The sequence below is a fragment of the Aythya marila genome (genome assembly GCF_965140915.1).
Source record: "Aythya marila genome assembly, contig: HAP1_HAP1_SCAFFOLD_154, whole genome shotgun sequence".
Taxonomy (NCBI): Eukaryota; Metazoa; Chordata; class Aves; order Anseriformes; family Anatidae; genus Aythya; species Aythya marila.
Genome location: NW_028137218.1, coordinates 375,416 through 386,665, shown reverse-complemented (window position 1 = coordinate 386,665; position 11,250 = coordinate 375,416). Strand labels below are relative to the sequence as shown.

Here is an 11,250-nt window from a genome sequence, read left to right as displayed (position 1 = left end):
TCCCTGCAGCTCCACAGTGGTCTCAAAAGAAGGATATCAGGAGAACAAGTCACTGTAGGGACGTTCCTCTTATTAAAAGATTCAGAGAGCCTGGATCCTTCTTTACACCAAGTCTCTGAGTCACATGAAACAAGTAGATACTGAAATGGAAGGTGACGAACAATCATATTTCTTTGTTAATAACTTTATCACAAGGAATGTAAAGAAAAAAAAAAAAGAAAAAATAATATATAAATAAATCAATAAAGAGAGAAAAAATAACATCTGGGCCAGTAATGTGTTATGTTATGAGTGATCTGCAGAAGATAGGTAGTATATTGCTTCTGAAAAGCATCCAGTCATCACTTTCCATACTGCTTCTTTCACCTCCTTGTTCCTCATGCTGTAGATGAGGGGATTCACTGCTGGAGGCACCACCGAGTACAGAACTGCCAGCAGAAGATTAAGACAGGAGGAAGATGTGAAAGGGGGCTTCAAGTAGGCAAAAAAGGCAGTGCTGATGAATAGGGAGACCACGGCAAGGTGAGGGAGGCATGTGGAAAAGGCTTTGTGCTGGCCCTGCTCTGCGCACATCCTCAGCACAGCCCTGAAGATCTGCACGTAGGACAGCACAAGGAAAACAAAACACCCAAATGCTATTAATACACTCAGCATAAGAAGCCCAGCTTCTCTGAGGTAGGCATGTGAGCAGGAGAGCTTGAGGATCTGGGGAATCTCACAGAAGAACTGGTCCAGGGCATTGCCTTGGCAGAGGGGGGAGGGAAAAGGTATTGGCAGTGTGCAACACAGCATAGACAAAAGTAATGCCCCAGGCAGCTGCTGCAGTGATGACACAAGTACTGCTGTCCATTATTGTCCTGTAGTGTAGGGGTTTGCAGATGGCAACATAGCGGTCATAGGCCATGATAGTGAGTAGGTAAAATTCCGCTGTGATAAAGACAGTAAAAAGACCTGGGTGGCACAGCCTGTATAGGAAATGGTCCTGGTGTCCCACAGGGAGTTGGCCATGGCTTTGGGAACAGTGGTGGTAATAGTGCCCAGGTCGATGAGGGCAAGTTTGAGGAGGAAGAAGTACATGGGGGTGTGGAGGTGGTGGTCACAGGCTATGGCTGTGAGGATGAGGCCGTTGCCCAGGAGGGCAGCCAGGTAGATGCCCAGGAAGAGCCCGAAGTGCAGGAGCTGTAACTCGCGTGTGTCTGCGAATGCCAGGAGGAGGAATTCTGTGGGGAAGCTGCTGTTGGACATTTGCTTCCTCAGGGCCTGGTTGCCTGTCCTTTGGAGGAAAAGAGAGACATATTAGAGAGACTTCTCTGAAGAAAACTTTCACCATGTACCACTGAAACCTCCTCAAAAAGTCTCACTGCCTCTTCCCTGTGAGCTCTGTATTTTTTCTGTCCAAGCATGCCTTGGTGATGAGGCATATTTATGTGTTTTCAGGAGGAATCCATACTGCTTTACAGTATCTAGTAAAGTGTACCAGAGACGGATCTCAGAGACGGAGCTTCAGTCTCTGACACAAACCTGACAACTCCATTATCATTCCTCTGGTTGCCCTTCAAAGTAGGAAAGCGAGACCAGAAAACCCAGAGATTGCCTTCCATTCAGATACTGCAGATTTTCATTTTCCCTGTCAAGAATGTTCCCCAAAGATGCCCCTAAGGGTGCTATGGAACTGTGAGCAGCCTGCCCCAGCAAGCAGCCTCTGGGCACCAGCAGGACCCTGCTCTGCCTTGCTTGGGGGGCTCCTTAAAGTGACAGGTTCTCCCCGCAGTGTCCTGGGCAGTTCCCTGGGAAGGCTGAGTGCTGAGCCTGGCAGGTGGCAGAGGCCCTGCCCGGGCACACAGCCTTTGGGGCACAGCTGGAACCCTGCTCTGCACCACAGCCCTGGACACCCCTGCCTGCACCCCAGCTGTGCAGCCTGCAGCTGTCCCCAAAAGAAGAAACCATCATCCCCTATCCCTGTGACAGCTTTGAAAAGTAATACCCTGCTCTGGAGCTTGTCATTCTTCTCCTATCCAAAGAAACTCTGATAGTCCTCCTGAAAGCTCCCATAGGCTGTGAGATTTGCCAGCAAATTTGGAGATGGCAACAGGAACAACAGCTGCGTTGCCCTGAAGCCAGAGACTTACCCTGTTCAGGGCTCTGAAGATTTCTTCCACAGTCAGCTCTCAGCATCCTCCCCCCACACACACACTGCCTTTAACATGTCCCTCCCTTCTCTCAGTCACCCTTGTACCCTTCATGCAGTGCCCCCAGCCCTGCTGCGCTGTGCAGAAGAGCTTCTCCTGGGCAGAGCTGTCTCTCTGCAGTACTTCCCACTTGCCAGGAGCTCCCCTTGGGCCCAGGAGCCCAGCCCAGCTCAGCAGCACAGGGAGCTCTTGACATGTCCCTGGGCCTCAAGGGGAATCGACTTTGAAACAGACTGAAGCAATCCCTGATGCTCCTTCCCTCTATAACTTAAAGAAACTTTTCCAGCACTGTCATTCCTCATACAGGAAAAGTATGAGGTCCAGGAATCACCTTTCTGTGCCCTGGTTTTAGGCAGGACACCCATCCAAGGACAGGGAGGGATCTCCATTCCCCCTCCTGAGGGAAGAGTTTCAGCTGAATCAAGCAAGGCATCTCATTCTTTGCAGTCCAGAAGCTAGGAGGGGGCTCAGCTGTCTCCCATGCCTCACACAAGCCCACAGGAGTTGGGATTCACAGAATCACAGAAGCATCTAGGTTGGAAGAGACCTCCAAGATCACCAAGTCCAACCTCTGACCTAACACTAACAAGTCCTCCACTAAACCATATCACTAAGCTCTAAATTGAAACGTTTTTTAAACACATCCAGGGATGTCGACTCCACTACTTCCCCAGTCAGCCCATTCCAATGCCTAACAACCCTTTCAGTAAAGAACTTTTTCCTAATATCCAACCTAATATCCAACTGGCAGAAGAGCTGACTAAGCCACTCTCAATAATTTATCAGCAGCCCTGGCTATCCAGGGAAGTCCCAGATGACTGGTGGCTAGCAAACGTGATGCCCATCTACAAGAAGGGCTGGAGGGTAGACTGGGGAAACTATAGGCCTGTTAGTTTGAGTTCAGTGCCAGGGAGGATCAGGGACTACATTATCTTAAGTGTCATCACATGGTACTTACAGAGCAACCAGGCGATTAGGGCCAGTCAGCATGGATTTATGAAAGGCAGGTCTTGCTTGATGAACCTGATCTCCTTCTATGACAAAGTGATGTGCTTAGAGGGTGAGGGAAAGGCTGTGGCTGTGGTCTACCTTGACTTCAGTAAATCTTTTGACACCATTTCCTACAACATTCTCCTCAAGAAACTGGCTGCTCATGGCTTGGACTGCCATATGCTTCATTGGGTTAAAAATTTTCTGGGTAGCCAAGCCCAAAGAGTCATGGTGAATGGAGTTAAATCCAGTTGGAGGCCGGTCACTAGTGGAGTCCCCCAGGGCTGAGTACTAGGGCCATTTTTATCAATGACCTGGATGAGGGGATAGAGTGTGCCCTCAGTAAGTTTGCAGATGACGCCAGGTTAGATGCATGTGTTGATCTGCTTGAGGGTGGGAAGGCTCTACAAGAGGATCTGGATAGGCTGCACCGATGGGCTGAGGCCAGCTGCATGAAGTTCAACAAGGCCAAGTGCCGGGTCCTGCACCTGGGGCACAACAACCCCAAGCAGATCTACAGGCTGGGAGATGAGTGGTTGGAAAGCTGCCAGGCGGAGAAGGACCTGGGAGTATTGGTTGATAGTCGGCTGAATATGAGCCAGCAGTGTGCTCAGGTGGCCAGGAAGGCCAACAGCATCCTGGCTTGTATCAGAAACAGTGTGGCCAGCAGCACTAGGGAAGTGGCTCTGGTGAGGCCACACCTTCAGTACTGTGTTCAGTTTTGGACCCCTCGCTACAAGAAGGACATCGAGGTGCTTGAGCGAGTCCAGAGAAGGGTGATGAAGCTGGTGAGGGGTCTGAAGAACAAGTCTTATGAGGAATGGCTGAGGGAGCTGTGGTTGTTTAGCCTGGAGGAGGTTCAGGGGTGACCGTATATCTGTCTATAGATACCTTAAAGGAGGCTGTAGAGAGGTGGGAGTTGGTCTGTTCTCCCACACGCCTGGTGATAGGATGAGGGGGAATGAGTAAAAATTGCACCAGATGAGGTTTAGGTTAGATATTAGGAAAAACTGTTTTACTGAAAGGGCTGATAGGCATTGGAATGTGCTGCCCAGGGAGGTGGTGGAGTCACCATCCGTGGAGGTCTTTAAAAGACATTTTGATGTTGAACTTAGTGATATGGCTTAGTGGAGGACTTGTTAGTGTTAGGTCAGAGGTTGGACTAGGTGATCTTGGAGGTCTTTTCCAACCTAAATGTGATGCTGCGAAAAGCTTGTGTGTTGAGATAAAGACAGTTTAATAAGACAGAAAAGAAAGAGAAAATAATAATAATAATGATGATAATTATATATTTTATGATCAATAATAATAAATATTTTTATTACTATTACAGAATGTACAAACCAAGTGATTCTCAAGGCACTTGCTCAACACTCATTGACTAATACCCAGCCTATCCCCAGGCAGCTGTCTCCTGACCCTGGCCAGCCTGCAGCAGGATCTGCTCTGCAGGCCTCTTGACCTTACCTTTGTTTACAACAAAATCATCTTTCAAAAGGATTTGAACTATTTTCTTTCTGAAATACTTGTGCTGTGTTACCCCACTCAGTGATGCCATCAATGGACTGCAGGTATTCAGAAGCTTCCCCCTGTTCCAGAACAGTCTGGATCAGTCCATGGCAAATGGCAGGGCTGTGTATCCACCCCTGGGACAGTCAATTCTAGGTGTATTGGACACCCCTGAAGTGAAAGCAAACTGTGGCCTTCACCCTGTTGTCAAAGGGCTAGATAAAAAATGCATTCGTGATATCCATTGTGGCATACCACTTAGCTGCCTTTGACTCCAGTTCGTATTGCAGTTCTGGCATGTCCAGCATGGCAGCACCCAGTGGTGGAGAGACGGCATTCAGGCCACAGTAGTCTACCATTAGTCTCGACTTACCATTATACTTTCACCCTGGCCATATGGGACTATTAAAGTGTTAGTGAGTCTTGCTGATCACTCCTTGGCTCTCCGGTTGATGACTTACATTATGGATGGAATGAGGGAGTCTCGGTTAGTGCAATAATGCCTCAGGTGCATTATTGTGGTAGTAATGATCACCAGTTGTTCATCAATCTTCATGAACCCAAATCAACTGTCACAGTAGTTGGAGTGGCTGCAGGACCTTTGGAATGTGTTGGAGTGGTTGCAGGGCATAACACAGGGGTTGGAGTGGCATTGATTGAGTCTCCGTAAGCAGAGGTTAACTCCCAGCATGTTGATTTGTGTCTCTTTGGAATGGCCGTCGTAATCACATCACTTTTTCAAGGGTTTCTCTAGATTTTTTGGATTCTGCATTTGTTCAGGGGTGAATTTCCAAAGCATTGGAGGTGTTCACTGCTACAGGTACCTGCCCATATCCTCCCTCAATCCCTGCCACTCCAAACTCTCCTGCCTCTGGACAGATCTCTGGATGGCATTCTTAAATAATTGTCTGACGTTAAACAAAAGCTGAAACATATTCATGAGACATAACAATACGAACATGCTGTTTTGACCATCCCAAGGATATTCAAAGCTTTGCAGAGCTATTGGCAGTATCCTGGAAGAGAAGGGGGAAATGAAGGAGAAAGGGAGAGTTAACAAGTGGGGAAAAGCGTCCCCCTCTTGTCCTCTCCATGTCCCAGTCCACCAGTTCTGGGGGCTGAGTATCAGGAGAACAACTGGTGCTGCTGCTAAAGACTGAGGGAAAGAAGGCATTAAGTACCTTAGCCTTTGCCTCATCTCTTGTCACTATGTTTACCCCACCTACAATAAAGGATGAAGATTTTCCTTAATCTTCCTTTAAAGTATTTCTATAAACAGTTTTGATTGTCTTTGACAGTAATAGGTCAGTAATTGAGCTCCTTCTGGGCATTGCCACTTCTAATTTTGACCCTGAACAGTATCATAACATTTAGGACACAGCTCTGGACAAAATGACAGCACACAGGACAAGGAACCACAGAAAAGGTGGAACCTGGCAGCCTGCAATTCCCTACCCTTCTTTGATTCTGTGCTGCAATTCCATTCAGCTGGTTACTCCTGTATTATCCAAACTTGCCTGCAACTCCTGATGCTGCTGTCTTTTCAGAGATAGCACAATCACACAAAGGTTGAACCGTCTGCCTGCAGACAGTAACAGCTGACAGAATGGAGCGTCAGTGTGGGGGAGCCTTGAGAAACTGCATGAATCTACAGTAATCTCTTGACATTTACAAGGAGAAGAGTCTAGTCCTGTACCAGAGGAAGAGGAGCCCCACACATCAGGGCAGACTGGGACCCTGCTGAGTGAGCAGTGCCCAGGAGGAAGAGGAGGGCCTGGGCACCACCATGGATGCCATATGAGCAGTGGTGTCTGCTCACCATGAACCAGGCCAGATTCCTACAGAGCTGCCTTACGAGGAGCACGGCCACCAAGAAAACCTCAATTACCAGACTCATCTCAGATCCGGTGAGACACCGCATGGAAGAGGGTCTACAGCCAGCAGGGAAAGAGGTGCAGGTGTGAGTGTCCCAAGGACTGCATGGGGTGGAATGGAACAAGGGCTGTGGCAAGGATGAAAGTCCAAAGAAGACCAAGTTCTTTGTGTCCATGGCTATGGCTGTTGTCAGTGTCACTGTGGCCTATGAGGAGACAGCTTATCGCTAAAGTGCCAGGGCCTCATTGCCTCCTGACACCCAACCATGAACCAGGCAGAGGTCATACCACTGTCCTGAACTTGGCAATGCACATCCCCATCTCATACTGTCCCGGAAAGAGCCCTGAGCAATGTGTAAAGAGAAAGGATCTCCCTTCTGTACTGGGTCTGGCTGGAATGTTAACTTTCCCTGCAGCAGCACATACAGTGCTGTACTCTGTACTTGTAGCTGGAACAGCAGTGTTATCACACCAGTGTTGTGTCTACTGCTGAGCAGCAGTGGCACAGCATTGGGCCTTTCTCTAACCCTCCGAGGGGGTGGGCAAAAAGTGAGGAGAGAAACATCACTAGGGCAGCTGACCTAAACCAGTCAAAGGGATATTCCATACCATGTGATGTCACACTCAGCAATAAAAGGTGGAAACAGGAAGAAGAGGGGAGGGGTGGGCTCTCGTTGGGAAACGTCGGTCCTCCTCTCGAACACCAGCTGCGTGCGTTGAGGTCTTGCTTCAAGGACGTGGTCAATCATTGCTCATTTGTGGGAAGTAGAGAGTAATTTCTTTCCTCTGCACTTCCACATAGCCTTCATTTGTTTTATTTGTTTGTTTTCCTCCTTTTTTTTTTTTTTTTTCTCCCTTTCCCCCTCCCTTTTTCCCTTTCCCTTTTTATTTCCCCTTATTTAAATTGTTTAGTTCATGGTAGTCTTTATTTAATTATTATAATTATTTCCCTTTAATTAAATTATCCTTATCTCAACCCGTGAGTTGTTCTTTGCTTTACTTCTCCCCCTCCTCATCTAAAGGAGGGGGAGTGAGAGAGCGGTTGTGGGGTTTAGCTGCCCAGCACGGTAAAACCACCACAATAAGACTCTTTTAAGCACTGAAAAGCTGCATTGCGGTCTCCCAGGACCCTTCTTTTCTTCAGGCTGAACAGCCCCAGCTCTCTCAGCCTTTCTTCACTGGAGATGTGCTCCAGTCTTCTAATCAGCTATGTGAACCTCCTCTGGACCCACTCTAACAGATCAACTTTCTTTTCGTGTTGGGGACCCTACACTCCAAATGAGGCCTCACAAGGGCAGAGCAGAGGGACACAATCACCTCCCTCATCCTGCTGGACACTCCTCTGTTGATGGAGCCTGGGGTGCAGTTGGCTTCTGGGCTGCAAGTATGCACTGCTGCCTCATGTCAAACTTTTTGTCCAACAGAACCCACAAGTCCTTCTCAGCAGGGCTGCTCTCAAGGAGTTCTTCTCCCAGTCTGTCCTCATGTCTGGGACTGCCCTGGCCCAGGTGCAGCGCCTTGCACTTGGACTTGTTGAACCTCTTTAGATTCACATGGGCCCACTTCTCAAACTTGCTCAGGTCCAAACAGATATCATCCCTTCCTTTTGTTGTATCAACAGCACCACTCAGCTTGGTGTCATTGGCAAAGTTGCTGAGGGTGCACTTGATCCCACTGTCTACGTCTTCTGATAAAAATTTTAAACAGTGCTGGTCCCAAGACAGGCCTTGAAGGACACTACTCCTCACTGGCCTCCACCTGGACATAGAGCCATGGATAGCAACTTCATAGAGCAATGACCTCCACCTGATAATAAAACAATTTCTTCATCCTGTTCCTGACCACAACATTGGAAGAATAACCCAACGACCAGGCACCAGCACTGAGGAAACACCCTTTTATTAAAGAGACCTGACAGGGGTAGCCAGCTATACCTTAACAATAGATACAGATACAAGGGCCTCTGGGTCAAAAAGAGTGGGTTTAGGCCACTCTGCAGAAGTGGAGTGAAGGCAGATAATTATCACAGAAAAAGATTATCACAGAAAAAAAGCACAAAGACCAGCAGTTTCCTGAGATGAATCGGAAATCCCTTGTGAAGAGACATGTGCAGCTTACTGCTGCTGAAGGACTACTGATTGACTCAGCTTCTTCAGTGCATCCTTGAGCTCCTGGTTCCTCATGCTGTAGATGATGGGGTTCACTGCTGGAGGCACCACTGAGTACAGCACTGTCACACCCAGGTTCAGGGATGGGGAGGAGATGGAAGGGGGCTTCAGGTAGGCAAATAAGGCAGTGCTGGAAAAGATGGAGACTACAGCCAGGTGAGGGAAGCACGTGGAAAAAGCTTTGTGCTGTCCCTGCTTGGATGGTATCCTCAGCACTGATCTGATGATCTGCACGTAGGAGAAAAGAATAAAAATAAAACACCCTGAAGCTAAAGAGAGACTAATCAGAACAAGTCCAACTTCCCTGAGGTAGACATCTGAGCAGGAGAGCTTGAGGATCTGGGGAATTTCACAGAAGAATTGGTCCAGGGCATTGCCTTGGCAGAGGGGGAGGGAAAACATACTGGCAGTGTGCACCATGCCATTGAGAAAGCCACTGCCCCAGGCAGCTGCTGCCATGTTGACACAAGTTCTGCTGTTCATTATTGTCCCGTAGTGCAGGGGTTTGCAGATGGCAACGTAGCGGTCATAGGCCATGATGGTGAGAAGACAATACTCTCCTCCAATCATGAACAGAAAGAAAAAGACCTGGGCAATACATCCTGAGTAGGAGATGTTCCTGGTGTCCCACAGGGAATTGGCCATGGCTTTGGGAACAGTGGTGGTAATAGTGCCCAGGTCGAGGAGGGCGAGGTTGAGGAGGAAGAAGTACATGGGGGTGTGGAGGCGGTGGTTGCAGGCTACGGCTGTGAGGATGAGGCCGTTGCCCAGGAGGGCAGCCAAGTAGATGCCAAGGAAGAGCGCGAAGTGCAGGAGCTGCAGCTCGTGTGTGTCTGCGAATGGCAGGAGGAGGAACTCTGTTGGGAAGGTGCTGTTGGACATTAAATGCCTCAGGGCATGGTTGCCTGTCCATGGAGGAAAATGCACAATCAAGACAGGGTATCTGAGCAAAATCCACTCTGTTTCTCATGGAGCTCCTGCGCACTAACTTCCATTCTTCCCTTCTCAGGGTAGCATATTTCCCTCTCCCCAGCTGGCACTCTGCCCTGTGCTGGGTGAGTGCACTGTAAGGAACACAATTCTCTGCCTGAGTGCCAGCATCTGCTCCTCTGCTGACCCCCCAGCCTGCTGTCCCAAATTACTTACATATGCAAGACCTCCAGTGCAAGAGAACAAACAATACAGAGAGGTGGACGGAAAAGCAGCATGACCGAGAGAGGGGAGGGAGAGATGAGCAAGCAGAAAGGGGTCACCCTCCCAGCCGTGCCTGCTGCCTGCCAGGCAGCACCATGGCAGAGCAGTGGCTCTCAGCCCTTTGCCAGGCAGTGGGACAGGGCACATGACAGGAGAGGCAGACCTTCTTTATTCTGGGGCTCTGTCTATCCAACAGGCAGCTCCTGCCCAGAATCCCCCAGCCCAGAGGGCAGAGGCTCTGCTCAGTGGGAGAGGAGAGCTGAGGGGGGTTGCTCAGGGACGGAACCTGCACTGCAGGGGATAGCAGGGAGGTGCCCATGTATCCACTGCAGCAGGGTTTCCTTTTTCAATTCCCTTTCTCCCTGCCCATTTCTGCTGCCTGCAGGAGTCCCCTCCAGGAGCTCTATTTCTGTTCCCATGTCTGTGCCCTGCCAGTGCTCACACACCCCATCCCATCTGCTGTCTGCTCAGCTCTGTCCTGAACCCTCTCAGTGTGTGCAGGTGCTGAAGAGCAGGTCACACAAGCCCTGATGAAACTGGGAAGGTGATGCTGCTGCATTATGAAGGTCTGAGGGTGCTGAAGGCACTTTTTGAGGTTCCTCATAAAAATTGAGGTGACAGAAACTCCAAATCTTCTGTACTCTGTACAGCTCTGTTTCCATTCCTATCCTGATGAACCAAAGAAACCTGAAAGCACGGCGTTAGGAAAGCCCAGACCACATCAGGCAGCCACAGACTTGATCTTCTGTCTGAAGAGTCCCCTCTGATATGGTCTGGGGGTGCTGTGGTGCTGTGAGCATCCTGCCCCTGCTCTGCCCTGCCCTGCTGTGGGGGCTCCTTCCACCCACAGCTTCTCCCCGCAACACCCTGGGCAGCTCCCCGGGCAGGCTGAGTGCTGAGCCTGGCAGGCGGCAGAGGCCCTGCCCTGGCACACAGCCCCTGGAGCACAGCAGGGACCCTGCTCTGCACCACAGCCCTGGCCACCCCTGCCTGCACCCTGGCTGCACAGCCTGTAGCCAGCCTGGTGATTAGGAAGCCTCATGTCCTGTCCTTCTGACAGTTTTGTCAGGTAATCAGTATTCCAGGGAATATCCCTGTCCTCTGTACTAGAGAAGCCAGCCGTGGTAGAGAAGCCTGCATGGGAAGTGGCAGCTATAGAAGAACCCTGTAGGATATTGCATTACCTGCCCTCACACAGACACTTACCATGTTAGAGCTGTGAAGATTTCTCCCACAGTGAGCTCTCAGCACTGCCTTTACACTGCCTTTTTTTTTTTTTTTTTTTACAGTGCCTCCACACTGCCGTTAATATCTCCCTCCCTTCTC

The 11,250-nt window shown here is 49.5% G+C and overlaps 1 protein-coding gene and 1 pseudogene across 2 annotated transcripts; both read right to left on the bottom strand.

The window, feature by feature from the left end:
- Positions 1–285: 285 nt before the first annotated feature.
- Positions 286–1,245, bottom strand: LOC309891042 (olfactory receptor 14A16-like; annotated as a pseudogene). Its single transcript has one exon. The product of its transcript is annotated as an olfactory receptor 14A16-like (transcript).
- Positions 1,246–8,676: 7,431 nt separating this feature from the next.
- Positions 8,677–9,612, bottom strand: LOC309891041 (olfactory receptor 14C36-like; the record flags this gene model as incomplete). The annotated part of the gene is made up of 1 exon (XM_082785434.1): positions 8,677–9,612. The coding sequence occupies one exon, from the start codon at positions 9,610–9,612 to the stop codon at positions 8,677–8,679; it is 936 nt and encodes a 311-aa protein (XP_082641560.1).
- Positions 9,613–11,250: the final 1,638 nt, after the last annotated feature.